At 37.2% G+C, this 26,650-nt stretch overlaps 1 protein-coding gene, 1 long non-coding RNA gene and 1 pseudogene across 2 annotated transcripts; 2 read left to right on the forward strand and 1 right to left on the reverse strand.

Moving 5' to 3' along the window:
- The first annotated feature begins 10,194 nt into the window (after window positions 1–10,194).
- LOC114302574 (uncharacterized) lies at window positions 10,195–16,131 on the forward strand (annotated as a pseudogene).
- Window positions 16,132–16,411: 280 nt separating this feature from the next.
- Window positions 16,412–20,492, reverse strand: LOC114302576 (F-box/LRR-repeat protein At3g48880). Its single transcript, XM_082873143.1, has 3 exons — window positions 20,244–20,492; window positions 18,148–18,500; window positions 16,412–17,222 (listed from the first exon to the last, which is right to left on the reverse strand). The coding sequence occupies exons 1-3, from the start codon at window positions 20,283–20,285 to the stop codon at window positions 17,150–17,152; spliced, it is 468 nt and encodes a 155-aa protein (XP_082729269.1). The 5' UTR covers window positions 20,286–20,492; the 3' UTR covers window positions 16,412–17,149.
- Window positions 20,493–24,922: 4,430 nt separating this feature from the next.
- LOC114317170 (uncharacterized) lies at window positions 24,923–26,427 on the forward strand. The gene is made up of 2 exons (XR_003648428.2): window positions 24,923–25,132; window positions 25,549–26,427. It is a non-coding gene; the product is annotated as an uncharacterized LOC114317170 (long non-coding RNA).
- Window positions 26,428–26,650: the final 223 nt, after the last annotated feature.

Raw genomic sequence — 26,650 nt, forward strand, 5'->3', positions numbered from 1 at the left:
GGCCGGTTACGGTGCTAAACCCATAGGGCCGGGTTTGGGTCGTGACAGAGGAAAACACCCTAGCTAGATCAATACCTAGAGAGAAGTTGGAGTTCTAGTGAGAGAAGCTCTCTAATGGAGGTTTGGAAAAGTAAGAGAGAGAAATGAATGTGAAAAAGTGATTTAAAACTGCCCAGCTGCCAACTGATATACGACATTTCCGCTTGAGCGGAGAACACAACGCTCGAGTGTCAAGAACAAAAATCTTGACACGCTCGAGCGCAAAGAGGCCCGCTCGAGCGCCAGGACACAAGAATAAAGCACTTCCGCTCGATCGCGAAAACCAGTCCGCTCGAGCGTAGATTTCCCCCTCCCAGAACTTATACCCGGAAAGTACTACCCGCTCGAGCGCCAACAGACCCGCTTGAGTGCTACCGCTCAAGCGTAAAGAAACCCGCTCGAGCGTAAAAATTACATCTGCAGAAGTTTTGCAGGAACACGAAATACTGGAGGTGTGAGATCCCCGCTCGAGCGCAAGAAGACCCGCTCGAGCGGATCGCCTAAAAACTGGACAACAAGGAATTGAAACCAAGGCCTAACCAACCTGTAACAACCCTGCCCAAAACATCCTAAAACTCAAACAAGCGGAATTGTAGGACGACAACAAGATAGATACAACTACCAACTTCACGGAACCGAGTCCAGAATATAACAGAACAATAAAGGGACAACCGGGATCGCTATAACCTCCCCCCTTAAAGAATTTCGTCCCGAAATTAAACACAAGCTTTTCAAAAACAGGTTTTCTCCATTCTCAACAATATTACAACATAATATTAAACAACCCGACCCATTACCGGTTAATCCCATCTCTTTTCAAGAGGCAAATCACATTATACATAACAACTTGCATTATCAACATGCATTCCTTTGAAATCTACCAATTTCAACCTGTTTCTCACAATTTCTTAACACATGCAACATTAATATTATGCTTGCATTTCCACAATATACTTAACATACGCAATGTTAAAACAAACTTCCATTAACCAAAACATATACAATGTTCCACAACTTAAGACATATTTAATGCTCTTAAGGTTCATCAGTATTACAAAATTACAATATGTGATTATATATCAATGAACACGTCCGGATACTTTTCACGGACTTCCAACTCACGTTCCCAAGTGGCCTCCTCCACTCCGTGATGTTTCCACAAAACTTTTACCAAGGGGATAGTCTTGCCACGCAGGACTTGATCCCGCCTATCCAAGACCCGAACCGGTCTCTCCTCATACGAGGCATCCTCATCTACCTCTAAGTCGGTCCAATCTAACACATGGGATGGATCCGGCTCGTACTTCCGAAGCATACTAACATGGAATACGTCATGCACCCCGGACAACTGTGGTGGCAAAGCCAAACAATAAGCAACTTCCTCAATCCTCTCAAGGATCTCAAAGGGACCGATAAACCGAGGGGATAACTTCCCACTCTTCCCAAACCTCATCAAACCTCGCCTAGGTGATATTTTCAAGAAAACATGATCACCTATCTCAAATGCCAAAGGCCTCCTCCTATGGTCGGCATAACTCTTTTGGCGACTCTGGGCTGTAACAAGCCTCTTACGGATAAGCTCAACCTTCTCCGTCGTTTCCCTAACCAACTCTGGACCCAACAAAGGTGCATCACCCACCTCGGCCCAACAAACCGGAGACCTACACGGTCGGCCATACAAGGCCTCAAACGGTGCCATACCGATGCTAGACTGAAAACTGTTGTTGTAGGCAAACTCCACCAAGGACAAGTGCCTCTCCCACGTCTCACTAAAGTCAAGGACACAACCTCGAAGCATATCCTCAAGGATCTGAATAGTACGCTCGGACTGCCCGTCAGTCTGAGGATGATAAGCCGTACTAAAGGTCAACTTAGTGCCCAAGGCACTCTGTAAACTCTGCCACAACCTAGAAGTAAAACGAGGATCTTTTTCTGAGACGATCATCACTGGGACCCCGTGCAATCTCACTATGTCCCGAATGTACAAGTCGGCAAGATGATCTACCGAATCTCTCACGCGTATGGGAATAAAGTGCGCTGACTTAGTCAACCGGTCTACAACCACCCAAATAGCATCACTACCCCGCTGAGTCCTTGGAAGACCTACAACGAAGTCTATAGTGACATGCTCCCACTTCCACTCGGCAATAGGCAAGGGTTGCAACAAACCCGCTGGCCTCTGATGTTCAGCCTTCACTTGCTGGCAAGTAAGACACTTTGATGCAAAAACCGCCACATCTCTTTTCATACCCCGCCACCAAAATTGGCGACCCAAGTCACGATACATCTTAGTGCCTCCCGGATGCACCGCAAGGCGTGAATGATGAAACTCTCGAAGTACTTCCTCTCGGCAAGACTTCGGCACAAACAAACGGTCTCGGTATCTCACACTCAGGTCGGGATACACCGTCAAACCCTTCTCAACCTTTCCACTGGAGATCTTCTCTCGGAGGGATTCTACCTCAAGGTCACCTCTATGTGCCTCTAACACTCGAGTTACAAGTGTAGGCTGCGCAACTACAGAAAACAGGGTCGCAGCCTCAACAGATTCGCCCAGAAGCAAATCAAACTCACCTAGTGCACCCAACATTTCCCATTCCCGGATGGCTATACAGGCCACATCACTAATGGATCTCCTACTGAGGGCATCGGCCACAACATTGGCCTTTCCCGGGTGATAGTGCAACTCAAAGTCGTAGTCCTCAATGAACTCCATCCACCTTCTCTGCCTCAAATTCAAGTCTCTTTGTGTAAACAGATACTTCAAACTTTTATGATCCGAGAACACCTCGAACCTCTCACCATAAAGGTAGTGCCTCCAAATTTTCAAGGCAAAGATCACTGCCACTAGCTCTAGGTCGTGTGTAGGGTAATTCTTCTCGTGTATTTTCAACTGACGAGAGCCATAAGCTACCACTTTTCCCTCTTGCATCAACACACAACTCAAACCCTCTCGTGAGGCATCACAATAAACCGTATAACCCAACCCTCTCTCCGGAATAATCAAAATCGGAGCGGTAGTCAATCTAACCTTCAACTCTTGGAACGACTTTTCACAAGTCTCACTCCACACAAACTTGACCCCTTTCCGCGTCAATCTAGTCAATGGCGAAGTTAGCCTGGAGAAATCTTTCACAAACTGACGGTAGTACCCAGCTAATCCCAGAAAACTGCGGATCTCAAACACACTCTTAGGCTGTGCCCAATCTTGCACTGCCTCAACCTTGGATGCATCGACAGACACCCCTTCCCCGGATACCACATGGCCTAAGAACTTGACTTCTTCTAGCCAGAACTCACACTTCCCAAATTTGGCATACAATTTATGGGCTCTAAGTAATTCAAGCACCGCTCTCAAGTGTTCTTCGTGTTCCTCCTCAGATGACGAATAGATAAGAATGTCGTCCACGAGAACGACCACAAAGCGATCTAAGAATTTCCGGAAGATCCGGTTCATCAAGTCCATAAAGACTGCTGGCACATTGGTAAGCCCAAAGGGCATCACCAGAAACTCATAATGGCCATACCGCGTACGGAATGCCGTCTTCGGGATATCCTCATCCCTGACCCTCAATTGGTGGAACCCGATCTCAAGTCTATTTTAGAGAAACAACGGGAACCCTTCAACTGGTCAAACAAATCATCTATACGGGGCATAGGGTACTTATTCTTGACCGTAGCCCGATTCAACTTCCGGTAGTCGATACACAATCTCAAGGCACCATCTTTCTTTTTAGCAAAGAGGGCTGGTACTCCCCACGGCGAAACACTAGGGCGAACAAAACCCTTATCTAACAACTCTTGAAGCTGAGTCTTCAATTCACTCAACTCGGCTGGGACAAAACGATAAGGTGCCATAAAAATCGGCGCCGTGCCGGGCACTAAATCAATAGAGAACTCTATCTCTCGGTGAGGTGGCAAACTAACAAAGTCCTCGGGAAAAACATCCGAATACTCACAAACCACCCTCGGTAACACAATCTGGGTCTCATCACACTCACCACTCATGAAACTAGCAAGTAGACCACTCATACATCGGTAGCAACACACTACCAACCCGATCCCCCAAGAAATGGAAACACTCCCCGCTCAAGGTACAAACTATGACCCTTTGGCGGTAGCAATCAATAACAGCCCAGTATGACGATAGCCAATCCATACCCAAAATAACATCAAAGCCCTTCATGGGCATAACAACAAAGGGAAAAGGAAGCCTACAGTCGGCGACCTCTATATCACAACCTCTACATCCGTGTTTCAAAATCAATTCACCCCCAACAGGTGATACTACACAAATAGGAGATGCTAATAGTGCTAACTCCAACTCCAACACAGATACAAATGCAGCAGATACAAAAGAATGAGATGCACCCGTATCAATCAATACACTAGCAACCGAGTTGCAAAACAGAAAGGTACCTCTCACTACTGATGGAGCCGGTACTAGGTCCTGCGCGGTAACAGCATACACGCGCCCTGTAGGCCCTTGGTCCACTTGCTCACCTCTAGGAGCAAAAGACTGTTGCACTGACTGGGATGACGAAGCTCCCGGATTGGCCCTCGAGGCCTGCACAGACTAAGCTGGCTGATAACCCTGCGTCTGCCTAGAACCATACGCCCCCGATGTGGCACCCAACTGTGGGCAATACCTCTTCAGGTGCCCAGGCTGTCCACACTGATAACAAGATAAGGGCTGTCCCCTGTCCAAACTCTGACTCTGTGGTCTAGCTGAAGAAGAAGCAGCTCTCTGACCTCCGCCCTTCAGCGGGCAAACCGAAGACTTATGACCCAGCTGGCCACATGCAAAACAAGTCAGGCCTCCCTGACTACCTCTCCCAGAGCCTGCACTTGGCACTAGAAAGGTCGATCTAGCCAAACCACCCTGAGACTGCTGAGGGTTAGAACCCCTCTGTCTTCTGCCATCGCTCTGACCATCCTAGCTCCTCTTGGAGCCTCTCTGCCCCTCATCCTCCTCCTGCATCATGAGCTCCATGTGAGCTGCAGCATCAACCAGACGTCTATACTCCCGGATAAATGAACCTCCAATCCTCAACTTGAGCCCACGCCTCAGCTTCCGCTCAAACTCAAAGCAACGGCGTTCCTCGGACGCCACAAGTTCAGGTGCAAACCTGGACAGACTAGTAAAAGTAGCCTCAAACTCGGCCACTGACAAGCCCTGTTGTTTAAGCTGGCAAAACTGCTCCCTTAGCTTCTCCCTAGCAGCTGAAGACGAAAACTTCTCCTGGAAGGTATTCACAAAAGCCTCCCACACACCACCAACACGACCCTTCTCGTACTTCCACCACTGACCCGCATCCCCTTTCAGTTGGAAAGATGCCAAGGTCATTTTTAAAGCCCCGTCCTCGATGCCAAGCATCTCGAACGTCTTCTCCATCTGTTCCAACCATTCGTAAGCCTTAAGCGGCTCTTTCGGATCCCCCAACAAATTCGTCTGGATTAGACCGGAAGAACTCCCTCTTCAAGAAAGAAGGTCCTGCCTCAATAACTTGATTCTCAGCTCTGAGAATACCCAAAGCTCCCGCTATCTCACGAGCCAAGGCGCCCATAGTCTGCTGACCCGTTGGCTCGGCCACGTTGGCCTGACCAACTCCCTCCTGCACTGCCGAAATGTCGCCCGGTAAAGGCATCTCCCGCCTACCATGCCTGCCACGCCTACCACGCCCTCCTCCTGACATCCTAATAAAGGTAACCAAGACTATTAGCACATTCACAAATGTACCGAAGCTATAACACTCGCGTCCTAATGCATGGACAACAGTAATTCACTCCACGTAAGCACATAATCACGTAAGCAATTACAAATTTCATTTCCGGATAATGATAGTCCCAAGGCGTTACTAGAGTTCCGGTTAGAAATAGCATTGATCAAGTGCCTTTCCAACAAGACTCCCAGAAACCCAAGGATCCAATCAACATCCTAGAAATTAAATCCCATACCCATATAAACACATAAGCATGTTATCAATTTAAACACAGAGCATATGACGCTACACCTAAGTCTCTAACAAGCGAGACAAACCCATTGTGAAACTAATCACTTCCCACGTACCCAAAGTATTCGAACCCGGTAAGCTCTGATACCAAGTTGTAACGCCCTAAAATAAATACATAAATCCATCACTTTAGACATGCATTGATACGAAGAAACTAACCATTTCTATTCATCAGAGTAGTTCTTACAACGGTATTACATGTTAACAATAAAAGCAAATGCCCTATAGGCTTACAACTTTCCAAGTCAACACTTGGTTACACAAAAGAAGAGTACTAACTCTATACAAAATAAGCCCTTGGCTTGATATACATGTAATACAAATAAAACAATCAAAAGAGTCTTCAACTCTCATCATCATCCAAGCTATGTCCTTGGAGGTGGCATGCTACCTATACCTGAAAATAATGTCCCATATAGGGTGAGCCAACGCCCAGTAGAGATATGCTAAACACAGTATGAGCAATAACTAAGACATTAGCAATTGATAAATGTTCAATTTTCACCAATCAGTTCATAATCCATTTCCATTTCATATTTAATGCCATAACAATTTCACAATTTACACCAACGGCTCAGAACCTGGCCACCCACTTGTATGAGACCATAACTCATATTAAACATTTTCCATTTTTACAATAGATAAGCATATTAGTTGTATCAACATCTCAACAGATAAGCATACAAGTTGTATCCACATTTCAACAGATAAGCATATTAGCTATATCAACACATCCAATGATAAGCATATGAGTTGTATCAACACTTCCATAGATAAGCATATGAGCTGTATCATCACATTATCTGACAAGCATATGAGCTGTATCAGTGGAGTCCGTCCCCTATCTCCTCCCAAATAACATCCGGTTTAGAGGTACATCCCCTATCTTCCCCTAAACCGTGGAGTACATCCCCTATCTCCTCCCACATACACAATGTATATACACATAAGTCATATACACAATCAATCAATACATAACGTTAATGTATTCTATCAACTGTCATACTCTATGACATAACCAATTGATTAGTTTTAGTTTGTCTAATCATCATGCATTGTCTACAACAATCAAAACTACCCTCCACCGGTAGCCCAAGCAATTATTTCTAAACAGATAATAAAAGCTTCAACAGACAAAATATCAATGTTTTCAAGAGTGAGCGATTAATAAATCCAACTCCACCATTTCATCACATAATGAACCAATTTCATTATTTACAACTCAATTTCATAAAATCCATAACCTTCCCAAATTAATTATACCAATTAATTTATATACAAATTAGGGCATTCTCCCCTATTTTCCAATAATGACCCAATGGTCCATTTTTCATCAACCAACAACCACACCACTATTTTGAAACCCAAAATACTCATTTTAAAATCAAAATAATAAACCCCTCCTTTAACATTTTGAAACCCTAAGTCCCAAAATCACCCAACTTCAACACTTTATCAAAATAACCAAAAATCTATGTCAAAGACCATAAGAGTGAGTAGGAATCCCTACCTCAAATTCGGAGCTCAAGGGAAGAAGATGACGGAACTCAACGTGCTCCAAAACTCGAAATTTTTGAATCAAAGGAAAGCTCTCGACGATCAACCCAACTTTTGTAAAGACCAAAGGTGAGGAAAATACCCTAGCTAGATCAATACCTAGAGAGAAGTTGAAGTTCTAGTGAGAGAAGCTCTCTAATGGAGGTTTGGAAAAGTAAGAGAGAGAAATGAATGTGAAAAAGTGATTTAAAACTGCCCAGCTGCCAACTGATATACGACATTCCCGCTCGAGCGGAGAACACAACGCTCGAGCGTCAAGAACAAAAATCTTGACACGCTCGAGCGCAAAGAGGCCCGCTTCAGCGCCAGGACACAAGAACAAAGCACTTCCACTCGAGCGCGAAAACCAATCCGCTCGAGCGTAGATTTCCCCCTCCCAGAACTTATACCCGGAAAGTGCTATCTGCTCGAGCGCCAACAGACCCGCTCGAGCGCTACCGCTCGAGCGTAAAGAAACCCGCTCGAGCGTAAAAATCACATCGGCAGAAGTTGTTCAGGAATACGAAATACTGGAGGTGTGAGATCCCTGCTCGAGCGCAAGAAGACCCGCTCAAGCGGACCGCCTAAAAACTGGGCAACAAGGAATTAAAACCAAGGCCTAACCAACCTGTAACAACCCTGCCCAAAACATCCTAAAACTCAAACAAGCGGAATTGAAGGACGACAACAAGATAGATACAACTACCAACTTCACGGAACCGAGTCCGAAATATAACAGAACAGTAAAGGGACAACCGGGATCGCTATATTATTGAAATGTTACATTGGAGTGTCACGTTTTTGTTCGTAATGTGAGATTTGTTTTAGAATGAGAGAAAATCCAAAACTTCTGTAATGCGAATTGCCCAAATGTGTAATTTTATATTTGGAGAAATTCACTTTTATGTCTTAAAAATTAAACCCAAACGTGTAAGTGACTACTCTTTATTTAATTTCTACTTTGATGGGACCTTTGAGTTCATAAGAAAAAAGAGAAGACTGAATAGTTCGAAAGATCACATTTTGAGATTTATTGATATTTCACCCTAATAATAATAAATAAATAAATAAATAAAACAATCTTTAATGCAAGTCGTTTTGGATTATTTATTTATTTTTTTTTTAAATTAAGTCAAATTAATTGAAGTGGTGATCATAAAATTCTAATAAAATAATTGAAAACACTCTTTGCGAGACAATTTGGTTCAAAAAAATATATTTACAATTGCCTGAGAAAAACAATTCGCTGAGTTGGTTGGGCAGTATTTAAAAAGACTACGGAGTTGAGGAGTAAACAATCAATAGTATAAATTTCCCCAACTTCCACTGCAGCCCTCAAATTTTACAAAATATACTAATTAATTTTGGTTGAGGTGGTTGGGTAGGATTTAAAAAGACTACGGAATTGAGGAGTAAACAATCAAAAGTAACCCAGGGGTGAGTGGCAACTTGGTAAGGGCCTGGTGTTTAAGCTCCTAGGTCTTGGGTTCAACTCTCCTTTGGGCCAATCTCCTGGACGTAGCACAGTTGGTTAGGAGGTTGACCTCAAGGATGCCTTATTAGCTATTTAGTGTGGGTTTAATTTTCCCCCCTGGTAATCTCCTCGGGGCGCTGCCTTGAATCTGCGGGAAAGTGGGAGGATTTTCCTGTAACCAAAAAAAAAAAAAAAACAATCAAAAGTATAAATTTCCCCAACATCCACAGCAGCCCTCAAATTTTACAAAATATACTAATTAATTTTGGTTGAGGTGGTTGGGCAGGATTTAAAACGACTACGGAATTGAGAAGTAAACAGTCAGTAGTATAAATTTCAAATTGTTTTTATATTTTCTATTTATACTATTATATATTTTTACCGTCTCATTTTGTTAATATATCTTTTTATGTTTGTATATATTCTCACTATTTCATTTTACTAACAAAATGTGATAGTGAAAATATATATTAATATAAATATTAGTTCGAATAGTCCTGTTCAAAATCAAAGTAAAAATAGTGTGTAATTTTATAAAATTATCCCTTATAAGCATCTCCAACGGTAATAGGCATTTTACCTATTTAAACATTACTATAAAGTATATATTTTATTTTGTCTATCAACTATTTCATGTTTTTACTCCAACCATGCTCTTTATTTTAGCTATTCATCTAAATACTATTAATTTTATAAAATGACACATCAGCAACCAAGATGGAGGGAAATGATCCTAATGATTAAATACATTTTGCCTAGCCTTGAAGGCTAGCTACATGTAGCTAGTGAATGTGAGTTGAGCTAAAATGCCTAATCATATGCCTAGTGCATTGGAGTTGAAAAAAATAAGTTATACTAGGCATTTTGACTAACAAGCATAATATACCTAGTGGGTTGGAGATGGGTACTGATGGAATATGGTCTAAAATTAGAATTTAAAATGCAATAATTACATCATGTCTTCAAAAGTTAGAACTTAAACAAACAAAGAGCAACTATAAAAACAGATACCAAATTAGTAGAAGTAGAAGAAGCTGCTAGTTTGCTTCGCATATATATATATATATATAATTCAATCATTTCCCTCACCTTGAACTACAAGCAACTATACTAATTTGTTTTGTCTTATAGATGGAACAAATCAACATGCACCAACATGAAGAGTCTCAAGATGACAATTATGGGATGTTTGTTGCTAAATACATGAATCCTGAAATCTACAGAGCTGCAAAAGCAGGTGACATTTCTGGTTTTAAAAGAGAAATAGAAGATAGGGAAGCTTCTCCTTTCAATCAAGTAAGTCCTCAAGAGGATACAGTCCTTCACATTGCAGCGTACTCAGGCCATATCCTCCTTGTGGAGCTCATACTCACACATCGAATCAACCTCTTCTCCAAGAAAAACTCTAATGGCAACCTTCCAATCCATGCTGGTGCAAGTTCTGGGCACCTGTCCACTGTGAAGTCCCTACTTGGATTTCCACAAAGGGACAGTGAAGAATGGAGAGTATCAGCGCTGAAGGAAGTCAATAAGAATGAAGAAACAGCATTACATGTCGCCTTGAAAAATCATCATGAGAAAGTGGCTGAATTTTTGTTCGAGTTATGTCCGTGTGTATCAAGTTATCCTAATAAAGAAGGAAAGTCTCCGCTGTACATGGCTGCGGAAGCTGGTTTTCTTGATCTTGTGAAGCTAATGACAGCTGAAACAGTGGAGGTAGTGGTGATGGACACTTCCACGTCTAGTTCGGAAACCAGATCAGTAGTGCATGCTGCCCTTAGAGGAAGGAATATAGGTAATTTTTCCATTTTCATTGAAGGAAAATAATTTTCAAACCACAAATATCATATAGAAAATACATCCAAAATGATTGACACAAAAGGATACAGCTTCTCTGCAGTCAGGCCTATGGAATATATTATTCATATAAAAAATCAAATTAATCGAAAATTGGTAGCCTCACGATTGGATGACATTTTTCTCTTAAAAAATAAACAATATGCATCATTTCCAGAATTGATCGTTCATTTTTTCAGAGGAAATTGTGGCTATCAATATTCGATTAACTTGATTTTTGGATGGATAATTGACTCAGCAAGCCTTACAAGATGAACATTATAGATCATTGAGGTGGGCCCAAAGTTGCCCCACAGTAAACCAATTGCACGGTGGTGGACTACAGAAAAGCTATATCCTTTTCAAAATTATGAAAATAATGATGGGTGTTTTGATTGAAAATGAATATATCACAAAAAGCCACATCATTGTGGTGGCAACAATGGTGAGCATAGTTGGGAAGGATGGTGGTGGTAGGGATGACTGGAAAGGGTGGGAGTTGGTGATGGCTAAGAGTTGATAGTGCTAACATGGGAACCCCAAGGGGTTGGTTTAGTGAGAGTAACTTGGGGCATAGCGGTGTGCTTCATCTAGGTCTCAGGTTCAACTCTCATTATAGCAATCGGTGCTATATATGGGTCACGCCCGCAGGCTCTGCACGAAATTTGCCAGATTCACGTAGAGGGGGCGCTTTGTGTGGGTCTCGAGATTAGTCGAGGGTGCACGTAAGTTGGACCGGACACTTGTTTATCAAAAAAATAGTTGTAGGATGGGGTTTTTTTGGGGTTATTTTAACACTAGATTTTGTGTTTACAAATAATTTTATTAAAAATATTTCAGTCATACAAAAAATCACTCTAAGATTACAATTTATACTTCTATATTTGATAAAAAAAATTCACTTTGGTCCCTATTGTTTGAATTTAAAAAATTTAGTCTAGTTTCAATTTAGTCATTTTGTCTAAATTTCTATTAATTTTTTCTACTTGTATGCCTCAAGAGACCCTAAATTGTTGATTTTAACTTCGAACTTAAACAGAAGAACCACATTAAAATTAGATTTAAAGTGTGGGAATCAAATTATTCAATTTGGAATAATAAGAACCAAAATAAAATTTTGGTCAAACTATTAAAAGTGTAATTTACCCAAAAATTATATGTATAAATATATATATATATATATATATATTCTATTCTAATGTCCTAGCAAGTGAAATATGTGTCAAGACTGGGAGACTGAAAGTCATACAACTTTCTTGACAAGGAATGTTGGAGTAATTTTTAAGACGTACACCAGACTGCAACTTGCAAGGGTCTAGCCTCCTGGGATTGGAACAAATAATATCTTGATCCTTGCCAGTTTTTCCAACATCTTCTTTGGGAAAAATGTATTTAAGCGAGTGTTAAATAAGATGTTGGTAATAATACCAGAAGAATTATATTTTTATTGATAAATAATGCAAAGAAAATGAGATATAGATAGGTCAGGTTGATGCACGGATATCTCGTTTTCTTTAAGAAGATTAAACCTACTGCAGTAAGAACCCAATTACCGATGCAGCTGTCACTAAACTCTAACTTGTCCCCTCTAGGATAAAACAACCCCACCACTTGTCGAATGATTTAGGCTAACTCCGCACAAGATGGTGAACACAAAGCTACACCAAGAAAACAGCTTTCCAAATTTTCTTTACGAAAGTGTAAGTGATGTCATAATAATCTTAAAATTGATCAGCACTGCAATTTAAGAGATAAAAATGACATTTATACTCATCTGTATTGTATGAAGTCACTTTTGCTTCATGTGCCTCGTAATCTTCATCATTCATATCCTTGGTTGATATTTTGTTTGGGTTCTTCTCAGTAAGAACAAAAGCAACTTTCAAAAGGATGAAGTAAAAAATAACTTTTCCTTTTCACCTATTAAAATAGACTTCCTTGAACTTGAAAAGGTTGTTAAGATCTCTAATTCCGTCATTGACTTTTTATGGTACTTGTTCTATTTTGATCTCCTTAAAATTGTTGGTGACAATACTAGAAGAATTATATTTTTATTGATAAATAATGCAAAGAAAATAAGATATATATATCTCATTTTCTTTAAGGACATCAAACACACTACAGTAGGAAAAATCCAAATACCGATGCAGCTGTCACTAAACTCTGACTTGTCCTCTCCAGGATACCAATGCAATCCAACCACTTGTCATATGGTTCAGACCAACTCTACACAAGATGGTGAACCAAAGGTCCACCAAGGAAAATACTCTTCTTTGGCTAGTAATCTCTCAAGTGTAAAAAGATTAGGCGTAGAATGAGTAGATGAAAAAGAAACAATTTATATGCCACAAGGGTGGGCAACGGTTTATCCGATCCGCAAAACCCGCACAATCAGCATACAAATGGGCGGTTTCGCAAATATAATACAGGTGGATGCAGTTTGAAATATGGCATGTTTGCAGGTTACGGGTGGGTTACAAGTTTAACCCACACCCGCAAGAACCCGCCCGCACTTTTTCTTTTTTCTTTTTTTTAATCTTAACCGTTGATTTCATTCTTATATCCCACCTAGATATTTTTGCCCAAAACAAAACACCATTTATTCTTTGAATTTACTCTAGCATTACATTTGCTAATAGTATTATATCAACTGAAACTGAATAAATACTGATCATATTATTATTGTTACATAACTGAACTTGTCCCGGATGAAGTGTGATTTGAAATTTTAAATTCCTTAATGAATATGGAGTTCTAATTTAGGATTCTGAAATATGAGCTTATGTTAGTTTATGATTTGATTTAAGATTTTGAATGATTTGTTTGTGTAACGAATTGATTTTGTTGCGTTTTTAATTTTATAAGTTTTAATTCATTAATTATCAATGTTGGAGCATTTTAAAAAATGGGGAGAAAGGGACCCAAATAAATATTTATAAAATGAAAAAAAAATAAGACTCAAAAATAAATTTTTGAAGAAAAAACCCAATCCACAAACCGCCAGTACATCTGCGAACTTGGTCCGCACAAACCGCAAACCGTACTGCGGGCAGTTGTGGGTTGTCTTTTTTCCAAACTGCATAGATGCGAGCGGATCCAAACCGATCCGCAAACCGTCCAAATTCAAACTGCGAACACCCCTAACTAAAACCTTACAAATTACACTAGAAAATAATTACCATTAAACTAGAGAAAATGGAGAGTCCCAAAACCTCCAAAATATTTACTTACCACCAATGCCCATGACCTTCCAGTAATATCCATTCATGGACAAAACAAAAGGTCACCAAAAATAAATAAATAAATAAATAAAAGATATTAAAATGGTCCAACATAAGAATAATTTAAAATAATTGTATTTTCATTGAAATGCAAGTAAGTGGGTGTCTAGTGCAAATGAGGCATGTACATGACTCTCACTTAGCAATGATTTTGAGGTGTTCACATTTAAATACAATTTTCCTATCTTTTTTCTCATAGGTTTTCTTTGTTCGGTTGTATTTTTTTGTTTGTCAAACAATTCTATGATCAGATGTCCTGGAAGCGATATTGAAGAAAGAACCGAAACTTACCTACTTGAAGGATGAGGACGGGACGACTGCCCTTTCCTCCGCAATACTTGCGGGGTTACCTTGAAGGGGTGCCCCATTTACTAGAGAAATTTAGTGTAACCTCGTATCAAAGAGATGGAAGTGGTAACTTTCCTATTCATGTAGCGTCCAGTGACGGCCGCGTTGATGTTATCCGAGAGATTCTTCAACGCTGCCCTGATGCAATGGAGCTGCTAGGCAAACAAGGACGAAACATTCTTCATGTAGCTGCCAAGAATAGTAAAGTTGGTGTAGTTAATTACATACTCAAAACTCCTGAACTTGGAAAGCTTCTGAACCAAATCGATGAAGATGGAAACACACCATTGCATTTAGCTGCTATAAATGGACTTAATCGGAGTGTGCATGCTTTGGCTTGGGACAAGTGAGTTAACGTAAATTTGAGAAACCATAGTGGCATGACTGCTCTGGATGTTGTTGAGGAGCAGATGGAGACTGAGGTTTCGTTCCCAAAGGTAAATCATTTATCTTATATGTGTGTTGTGCTTATATTGCTGCCGATTATAACATTTTGATACTGCAGAGTCACTCTGCTTTGGGGCTAACTGCTGTGGTATTTGGACTAGACCACAGTTCATTCTGACATTTTTACGTCATAAACTATTTTTAAAAGATATAAAATCTTAAATTCATATTTATATATTTAATTTATTTTAGACTCACTTTTTAGATTTAGTGATATGACAGTCTATTAGAATATTTAAAATATCTCTCTTATATCTTATTTAATCATCGATCAATCATCTCTTTTACACGTTATTGGATTTAAAAGGTGAGCTTATATACCATTTTCTAATTTTAATCTAATGTAGTGAATACTTTACCCTGTAGCGATGAATAACATGGCTCATCTTTCAACCTTCCGCTACACGAAAAACTATCAGACCCGAGCTTACACCAGAGTCACCTGCCAAGAAGTACAGAAATAACATGGTCAACACCCTTTTGTTAGTGTCAATGCTAGTGACAACTGTGACCTTCTCTTCTCAGCTGGTTTCACATTGCCAGGCAGATATAAAAACACCTACCCACACGAAGGCATGGCGACTTTGGTGACTAGACATTTTTTTTGGGTGAATAACTAGACTTTCATTTCAAATAGTCCTGATTTCCAACACCATTGCCCTCTATAGCTCCATTATTGCTGCTGTTAACCTCTTTTGGGCACAATTTGCTGACACCAAGTTGGTAACTGGTGCCCTCAACATATCAGGACCCTTGTTGGGAGTTTCTCTTATAATGATGTCTGTGGCATTCATGACCGGTGTATATCTTGTGGTAAGTGACCTTAACTGGCTAGCTAATATTGCCTTGGTCATGGGTTCGGTCTCGCTTTTCATCCTCTTGTCCCGTGCTCTTCCACTGTTTCCCGGGTACATTCAACTACTGCTTTGCCAAACCCCATGGCTAATGCAGTTTGTTACAAAGTTGTATGTTGGCCACCAGAAGAGGTTCTAATTATTCCACAACAATTCACAACCAATAAAGATAACTCTACTACTGTTGCTAAAATATAAACTAAATTCCAGAAACTTCCTAGATAATAAATGTATCTGTAATAAACATCATTATTGACATTAGAGAACTCTTTTCTTAGATAATATTCATTGCTTAGAAGATAGATGCCATCTAGCACAACAATGTAGAACAGGTAGGCCATCCTCTCAATTATATGGTTGTAATGAAAGATCTCCATTACATCATCTAAGAATTGCGAAATAATCAAGATAAGTTACCATTATTTTTAATTCAGAAAATATCATTAGAAACTAGATAATGTAATTGAGATAGTCCATTAGAACTCTAGAATGGAGAAGATCTCAACTTCTCAAGGGCATCTGCGTGCAAAGTATGTAGAACTGATGCATGACAACATAATAATGTCCGTTCAAGAACATACATTTTTGGTTCATAAGAAGCAACACAAGACCATCAGTATTTCATCCATTACAAAACAACAATGAACATTTTGATACACATAGCCAGAGCCATAACCATCAGGGTAAAACATGCAACTAAAACAAGAATAATCTAACTAGTGCCAACCCTCATGCCTGAATGTGTGGATATGAGAAGCAAGCTTTAATATCTCACCATCACACTCATCGAAACCCAAGCACATCCTAACATCAACATACTCAATTTTTTTTGCAGCCTTTCAAAATCATCACTATATACTGTTGTTCAATGGCTACTTCCTTTAGACCCAAATACACACTATTCAGACCAGTAGCCATCAAAGAAACCATCATAACGAAATGAACTACAATCATCTTCACAGTAATAATTATCCAAACTGGAACCCTTATCCTTGAATGAACTGATATGAGAAGCAAGCTTCAATATTTCACAATCACCCTCGTCGAAACCTTCACAGAAACTAACATCCAGATATTCAAGTTCTTTACAGCCCTTCAAAATCATCACTAGCTTCTCTCTTGCCATGTGTGCATGCCTAAGACTCAAGCGCTTGATGTTTGGCAGTAGGTTTACAATAGCTGAAGCATGACGTTCCTCAATATAGCCACTTATAACAGCAAATGCAACAAGGTTCTTGCAATGAATGACTGTTTCGGCAAGGATTTCTTCCATTTCAAGGCTGCTTCCAAGTACTAAAATCTCCAGAGCTTTCCACTAGCTCATAAGTTTGGGATGATTTCATCCTCAAAACATGACTCATAAGGCATCACCAAAGCCCTCAAGTTAGGACACCTGGTGAATAGTAAACACTAAAGACGTGCAAAAAGTATAATAAAAAAAAATAATTCATATGAAGGTCTTGCATCCCAAATATAATTTTTTGAGTAAATTTCTGTTCAAGAATTTACGCCCGTAACACCACTCAATAAAAAATCATGATAGGATGGGATCAATATATACGACTTTTGATTTGGCATTTTGTGAGGAAATAAAAATAACATTTGTACCATTGAAACAACATTGCAAAAACAATATTTTGACACTATTCATTATTAAAATATAAAATTAATCAGTAAATTAGTTACTGAACAATTAGGGAATCAAACATTGTACATATGGATAAAGTGGGAGATGTTACAATGTGCACTTACACATTGTAGAAAAAGTTTACTTTCCGTGATATAAAAGTTTCGATTTTTGTGATGAAAGTTATGAATTTTGAAATTATAAAGTATATCCTAAAAGTTATGTATAACTAAAGTTATACTTTTTATGAGAGAAGTTATACATTTTGTGAGAATAAAAAAAGTTTCATTTTTTATACGAGAAGTTATATTTTTTTGCATAAGATGCATACTATATACACCCAACCAGGGGTTAAGAGCTTTCTAAGGGTGACACACACTTGGATGAATAAAAAAATGCATAGATATCCTAGGATATGTGTATGAGAAGAATTAGCCTCTCTTTTCTTATTTCCTATATGTACCTAAAAAAAAGAATAAAAAAATGTACAAGCATTTCAAATTTCTTTAACAATTACACTACATGTTAATAAAATCTATATCATGGAGCCATGAAGCCAGTAATTGAAAATATATAGAAACAAAATATGTGGCCAGAGATTGAGGTTTCTCTTAAAAAGGTTTGATCAAAAATATAAAATAAAATAAAAATAAATAAATAAATAAAAAAGCATGTAGTAGATCCAACTTACTCATCTGCAACATAAAACAATGCTTCTTCCGTACGAGAGACGGGAAGGGCTAGAAAAGTGGTGGATTTATCACCACGCTTGACTATGGACTTGATGAATGAGGTGACAGAGAATTCTCCTTTTATTTTATATTTATCCAATAATTTTGGCGTGAAGCCATCACAAGGAAATGAATGATCAACACTAGGCATTCGAGGAAAAACATGGTGTTGCCAGCACAGATGATTGAGCGAGGCTTTGTACCATGACTTGCACACAAACGGAACATTCAGTATTAGCGATTCAATTCCCACTCTCCTCAACACATTCACCAAGCAACCCGTATTCAAATTCTCCCATTTTCCTCGTTTCATCTATGCCAATCACAAACAAAGAATATACATCACATAAATGTGTATATATATATCAAAATTAAGCAATATAAACAAAGGAAAACAAAACATCACGCTTCTACTCCTATACCTTGAATGGAAAATGATTTTAAGTGAAGAGAACTTTTCAATGCATTTGCTCACAGAGACCCTTCTAGCCTCGGATTCGGATATACATATATATAAATATGCGCGGAAAGGTATTTCCTCTGCCAGTTGAAAAGTCTGGAAGATATTTTGTTTGTCTCGAGAGAGGAAGAGGAAAAGAATTCAAAGAAGGAAAAAGAGTAATGTTAGAGACTCCAAAAATTTCACCGAAAGTTTTATCAAATGTCTCACATGAGTGTGGGACCCACACAATCTGGGTCCCATGTGAGTCCCACACCATGTGAGACATTTGGTAGAATTTTTGGGGCCTCTAACATTTTTGAAGGAAAAGGAAAAATGCTAGGAAATCTCAAATATTCTACTTAAAATGGCTGATATGGGACTCAAATCATGTGAATTCTATATGTAGGTCTCACACTCATGTGATGTAAAGATATTTGATAAAATATTTAGTAAAATATTTAGGATCTCTAGCATTACTCTTCAAAAAAATTCTGAGTAGGGATTGAGATTCATTAAAAAATGGGTCAAAACTCTCCAATCCAGTTAATTGGTCCCAGACAGAGGCAAATCTTGAGTAATATAATAAAATAAAATTTGAAAATAGTTTTTTTTTTTTTTTTTTCAATTGAGCTAACTTTTTTTTATTTGTTTTTAATGTTGGCGTATAACATGTTTGTGTTTGGACCTTTTTTTAGTGGGCCTTTTTATTTTGGAGGGCCTCTAACAATAATTGGCCTTTTCTAAAACTTAATGGTATAAAGGATTTTCAAAATTTAGGGCCCTATTTTGGGCTAAAATTTGGGGGCCCTAGGTGCAAGTCTCACTAGCCTTAGCCCAGGGTTGGCCCTACTTGTATACCACAAAACTAAATACACTTATGTAAATGTTGATATTTGGTTTTGTTGAATATCTTGATAGACATTGTTGGACTTATTTCCAAACAACTTAAGCTTTCGAGACAATTAGTGACTTTACATAGTATAAAAACTCAAGTTGGGGGAGGTTGTAGGCAACGTTTTAAAAATCGAACCGGTGAGTGAATCAGAAAAAGGATCGAATTGACGGGTCACCGGTTCAACCGTTGGGTTGAATTGGAATCGCGACGTCATAAATATATTAAAATTATATTTAAGTACAATATAAGTAATAAAATTATAAATTAAAAAAATTAAATAATCTTAAATATTTCTCCTAATACTTTTTTTACCAAAAAATATAAAATATTTTAAAATATTATTAATTTTAATTTTGGAAGAAAAAATCAAATATTCAATATTTCCTCCATATGATTTTAATTCAAATAATTTGATTGAAAGAAAAGCAAAAATTTTGGAGAGATATCAAAATTTTAAAGTTTCCCTCCAATAAATTTGATTGAAAGCAAAAAATCCAAAAATTGCATATAAACAATACTTAATCACCTCCTTACCAAAACTATACAACTTGCAATCCCTTATAAGTAATTAAATCAATGCACAATAAACCCAGAAATTGCAACACCCAGACTCCTTGATTCAGCTAATTCCAACAAAATTAACTCCAATTCCAATGCTAATACCTATATCTACATTCACATATATAAAAAACGAGTATGGTGAGAATCGATTGAATTACCCGTAGCTCTCTAGGGTTTGGTTGTCCTTCAAGATCTGCCATCGCCGGCACTGAGGTGGTGGTTCTGCGGCAGAAGAAGGTGCTGCACGACGGGCAACAGCGGCAGATCGGTGATGGCAGATCCAATGCTGATGGTGATTGTTGTTGTTGGGAATAGGAGTTTCAACACTAGGGTTTCTACAGGGAAGAGAAAGATAATAAAACCGTAGCTATTGCTAAGTGGTGAGAGGGGGAGACGGGGAGACGGGGAGGGAGAGGGTTTGATTTGTTTGTGTTTCACTGTGGATATATATATATATATATATAATCATACTTAATTAAAAATATATATAACCACACTTAATTAAAAAGTGTGATTAAAAAAATATATATATATAACCACACTTAATTAAAAAGTGTGATTAAAAATATATATATATATATATATAATCTCACTTAATTAAAAAGTAACATAAAAAAATAAATATTATCACACTCAATCAAATTAAGTGTGACTAAAATTTTAATCTAATTTTTTTTATCACACTTCTAATAAAAATGAAATATTTTTATTTATCAAAGTGTGATCTTTAACTGTTTTTGTAGTAGTGATCTCACATAGATTTCTTGAGTTTTTTTGGAAGAATTTTTTTCTTATAAATAGGTAGAGGTTTTCACAATAATTTCAAGCTTTCAACAGGATTCCTCATAAGATAAGACCTTTAAAAAAGAGTTTCCAATTAAAATTTTCTTATGTAATATATATATATATATTATAAGAAAGAAAGAAATAAATAATAAATTAAAAAAACAAAAACTCAGTTTTATTGACTCGGTGAACTGCCCCTGGGTCGACCGGTTCAGCGGTTCAATCGCCGGTTTTCCCAATTCTCACAAAATAGGTTGGTTTTTTATTTTGAACGGTTTAGTGGGTGTATCCGGACCGGAATCCCGACGGTTCAACCGGTTGAGCCGGCCAGTCCAGCCCGATTTTTAAACCCTTAGTTGTAGGTTCGAGACTCACCATTTGCATTTGGTTTTCATTTGCATTTTTTCTTCTCTTTATATGACTACAACATATGAGGGTAAAAGTGAAACTTTTTGTTGCAAAAAAAATTACGGAACCATTTTTAGGACACTTTTCAATATTGCACAAGTTGACCTAGCTTGACCCTAGATTAGTTTACACGAACTTTAGTGTAAAATGGGCAAAAATGGCCAAGGTAAACGCTGGCCACTTTCGAGACACAAATTGTTTTTATCATATTTCTCAAAAAGTCATTGAAACCCATGCACACACTTAATTTTTGGTACAATAATCCATGCACACACTGGCTTGACATATTCAACCTCAGCAATTTGTGTAATGGTGCCACTAGGAATGAAAATCGGAGCAAGGAGTTCCATGGAGCTATCAGATCAAGAGTGTATAAGAAGTTTAGAGCCATGAAAGTGAGGAGTTTTGAATCTTATAAACTTTTTTACTGATTGTGGATTTGTTTGTTGTTGGGAGTGACCGTGGTTTTTACTTTTTGTCTTGTGCACAAGGTAGGTTTTCCACGTAAATGGTTGCCTGCCTACTATATCGTTGCTATTTATGTCGTGGTTGCCATTGATTTTTCATGCTTTAATTCATATTGGCATAATAATTGATTCGGCATAATTTGAAATTGGTGCTTGCTGGTTATTCACTGAATGTTGAATATAACTCTTAGTAGTAAAAATTTCTTCTAAGAGTTTGGCCTATTCACAATCTCTAGGCACAAACTACCTCTCTCCGCAATTTCATAAAATTTAGTCAGCTTCAAGGTGACATGTTATTAATGGCGGTTCTTATCTCATTTTGACTGCGGAAAGAAAGAAAGAAAGAAAGAAATGGGGAAAAAAGAGAGTAAAAGTTTGTTTTATGTCATGCTTGTAGCCTTGTTTGGATTAACTCTTGATTTGATTGAGCAGCTTAACATGAGGAACGGTGATCAAATTGATGGCATGACGCACCAAGATGGAGGTGGGCTGTAAGGAAAATGACTGTGTCCCAGAAGGAATCTACTTAGCTTAAAACTAAAAAAAAAAAAAAAAAACCTTGCAGACATATTGGGTATGTTTGGTTTGCATTTAGGAGATGAGTTTTAGAAAAAAATTTCTAAAAAATTGTTTGGTTTGAGTTTTTCTCAAAAAATTTCCAAAATCACTTTATCTCTCTTACACATCAATCAATCACTTTTTCTCTCTCCTCTCTCCTTCTTAATCACTTTTTCTCTCACACACATCTACTCAAATTCTCCCAAAATATCAAATCATCTCAAACTCCTAAAAAAATAACTCTCCCAAAATATACAACCAAACAAACCCAAAAAATTTCTAAACTCTCTCCCCAAAAAATTTTTCAAAAACAACTCTCCCAAAAACAAACCAAACAAGCCCATTATGTTTGGTTTGAGTTTTAGAGATGAGTTTTAGAAAAAAAAAATTCAAAAAATTGTTTGGTTTGAGATTTTTCTCAAAAAATTTTCAAAATCACTTTCTCTTTCTTACACATCAATCAATCACTTTTTCTCTCTCCTCTTTCCTTCTCAATCACTTTTTCTCTCACACACATCTACTTAATTACAACAAAATATCAAATCATCCCAAACTCCCAAACTCCAAAACTACTTTCAAAATATACAACCAAACAAACCAAAAAAATTTCTAAAGCAACTCTCAAATTTTTTTCAAAAACAACTCTTCCAAAAATAAACCAAACAAGCCCATACTTTCTTGGAACTGTGTAATGCAAAGGTGAAAGAAAAAGCAAGGAAAGATTGTAATGTCAGCTTCCATTTAAACTATTAACTCTTCTATTTGGTGGTGTTCCTTTCTGGTTGATATGAATATGACACAACCTTTGGATATTGTTCTTCGCATGTCATCTATTTACTTTTTGTTTGTTTGGTTCATTTGATCATTGCATGGTAGAGAATCTATTTGTTTAAGCATTAGAAATTGGATTAGAGAAAAAAGAAAAGAAAAAAGTAAGCACTAGAAAAGTGGTATTCTCTCTGTTAAATCATTTCTGCAATTTCATGAGTAACATGATTCCAATTTTGTAAATATATGTTCTTGAATTTGTGCTTTTTATAAGCTATATCAAGAACAATTTGAAATGTTTTCAATTCCATGGCTTTCTTGTGGAAGCATGGGTGAAAATATTTTCATATTTTGCTCAAGCTTTATGTTATCATTTCATTGATTTAATGGGATAACGATCATCGAATTTTAACTTTTGTTAATCATGCCACCTAATGGAGAGGGAGATTATTTTATAGGTGATTTTGAGAGCAAATATGGTTGTCTATCTACAATAGATCTACTCAATTGTGAAATTTGGTTATTTTTTCTCAGCAATAATTTTGTTGTAATTTTCATTATAACAACACAAGTCAGAGAAGATAATCCAACAATTTAAGTTTAAAAGTAAATCAAATTATTATTAAAGCAATGCCTTTTTATTTTATTTTAATGAGACAAAAAAAAAAAAACAAAACAAAACAAAAAAAAAAACAAAGTACTTAGCATTGAAGAAAGGAAAAAGAACAAAAAATGTGAAGGTAAAAGAAAGATGAAAGACTTCCAAGTCTCTCACAAAATGATACCTTTCATTTCTTAATCTTTTGTTTGTTTATGGACTGACTTTGGCTAGGAAATGGGGCAATCAAAATCAGGGGTAGTGTTTGTGTCATGTGTGTGTTTTTAAAACTCTCCTTTTGTAAAATAATGGCGGTGTTTGGGAACTTGATTTTTGGATTTTTTTTTTTTTTAATTTTTTCACTACAGGACAAATATTTTACAAAACCAAAAAAAAAAAATCCAAACAAAATATCACATCAAACCCCATAATTATTTCACTTTTTTCTCTCACAAACATTATATCTAACCATAAAAAAGCCCAACTATCTTCCCAAACACAAAAAAAAATTCTCCAATAATATCCTACAATTAAAAACACCTACAAAAAAAATTCACTTTCCAAACACCCACAATAAAAATAGAAGAGACACAAAAGGGATTGACAAACTCATGGGTTTCACATTTTATATCAGTTACACGTTGGTAGGTGTTAGGCATTATAAAAAATAAAAAAATAGCACCATATTTTCCAAAATAGAAAAAGATAGCTGATTTTTACAAGTTATGACCTCCCAAATAATCAAGAAATAAAACATCCATAACTTAATTGACAACCCTTTTATGTGAAAAATAAAAATAAAATAAACAAACGTGATGTTAATCAAAGTCTTAATAAATAGTTAGTAAGCGGAGAAAAAGATTATTTTCACTTTTATCTCTTAAATTATATCTATTTTTTTTTGGTTTCATATCAAAATTGTCAAATTTATGTACTTAGTGCTTACAGTTATTTGTTTTAGTTCATGTAGTCCAATTGAAAAAGGACTTAATTTGATGGTTAAAAAGATTGTTTCAAAAATTGAACAATTTAATTATATAACCAAATATTTATCAAATTAGATATGAGGTTGTAGTTTGTTCAAAATAATAAAAAACATAATTAAAATATTTTCATATGACATCAAATATATATACTTTAATATATTTGTAATAACATTCCAATGCACATTTTGGTCATTACCATTTTTCATTATAACAGCAAAAAATAATTTGTAATATATATATATATATATGTAAGGAGGGAAAAGGGTAGAAAAGAAAAGAAAAAATGCAATGGAAAGACCCCAACAAAGTGATACCTTCCCTCCACCCAGCTCTCAAATTGCTATTTCTTCATCAATGAAGGTTTATCTATGCATTGCTGTTTATAAATGGACTTCTTCGTATCCTGCATTTGCTGGCAGCCGGAGTGATCAAAATCAGAGCAAACTTTGTTGTTACTCATCTTCATCATGTCAGAGGTAGGTCTTCTTCATCAATTTAGAACAACATTAATTTATAAATCTGTGTTTTTTCTTCCACACTTCTTTCAGGTGTGCTTGGGTTACCTCATGATCGCATAGTTAATCCCTCTTTTTGGATTTCCTTGATTTTCTGATTCTATATCTGCCTGTTATGCTTGTATTTGAATTGGGTTTTTTGTTATGTAGTAGTTTATACAAGCCAATTAGAGATTACCCACTTTTTGTTTTGGGAATGTTCTTAAGGGTTTTTGGTTTTTGGTTTTGTATGATTAACTTGTTACTGTACATTTTGATTTCTCTTTTAATCCTAATTTGAACTCATTAATTACCCCTTGCCGTAATTTTTTCATCTTTCTCTCTATTTAGAGAAATATATAATATTTATACTTACCCTTTATTTGACATTGGTGTAGATGGAAGGAGGGAAATGGGAGGATTTGAATATGGATTGCTTGGTGAATGTGTTTGAGAGAGTTAGAATTGAATCACTGCTATTGGATGTTCCCTTCACGTACAGGTCATGGTACAAAGCCACGCTCAGCCCTCTGTGCTGGCGCCAACTTGATTTTTCTAAACTCTCATTTGATTCATGGCCTTATGATGAATCCAGATAAAGATTGCTTGATAAATAGCAATTACATAATAAATTGTCTGTCACTGCATTCATCAAGTTTGTAGTTAAGCGTAGTGCTAGATCTGCAACTTTTCTATCGCTTCCAAACTGTTGCACAGAGGAAGCATTGCTTTATGTTACAGATAAGTAAGTTCTACAAACTAACTTCATTTAGTTGATTTTTTTTTTTTTTTTGGGGGGGGGGGGGCGTTTGAATAGCACCATTTTTGTTCTATGTCTTCATTTACTGACAAGCAGCCACTATGGCATTTTTATATATATCCAAAACTCGAAAGGTAAAAACTCAGCAAATGAAATTGCATAAATAGGCTGAAGGGGCCCTAGTGATGATTTTGCAGGGCTGCAAAGAACTTAAATATTTTGATGTTAGGGACTGCTTAGGTTTCAAAGAGGGTGATGATGAGATATTAAAGCTTGCTTCTCATATCCAAACATTCAAGCCTGAGCGTTCGATGTTGTATGATTATTATTATGACTACAGCCCTACGTATCGTGACGATGGCTTCCATGATGGAGACTCCTCTGACTAAAGTGTATTGTATAATGTGTTTGCTTGGGATTGTCAACCTAGACTCAATTCTAGAAATTCTCAGTTGTGTTGTGTGTAATGGATTGTCATGTAATGGATGAAATATTAAGGCACTTGAACTCTCTGATATTTTCTTTTGGCTTTTGTTTTCAGTTGCTTTTTTTAACAGCTAACAAATATTTTGCTGATTTGCTTGTCAAACAACGTCAATTTTCTTTTGTGTAAAGCTTATATCAATTTTCTTAATGAATTCAAATTGTTTCACACTTGGAAAACACAAGGAAAAAAGAATTCATCCATCTCTGGTGCATGCCCCTAAGCGTTCTTGACTTGGAGGTACGATGTCAGGCAT

This window comes from Camellia sinensis, chromosome 6, assembly GCF_055761805.1.
Source record: "Camellia sinensis isolate YWXY chromosome 6, ASM5576180v1, whole genome shotgun sequence".
NCBI lineage: Eukaryota > Viridiplantae > Streptophyta > Magnoliopsida > Ericales > Theaceae > Camellia > Camellia sinensis.

Coding starts and splice junctions, on each gene's coding strand:
- LOC114302576 (XM_082873143.1), bottom strand. CDS start 20,285: ATGGCAGATCTTGAAGGACAACCAAACCCTAGAGAGCTACGG. Junction 18,501..20,243: donor CAAACCCTAGAGAGCTACGG/GTAATTCAATCG, acceptor TGATTGGCATAG/ATGAAACGAGGAAAATGGGA. Junction 17,223..18,147: donor TTGTTTTATGTTGCAGATGA/GTAAGTTGGATC, acceptor ACTATTCACCAG/GTGTCCTAACTTGAGGGCTT.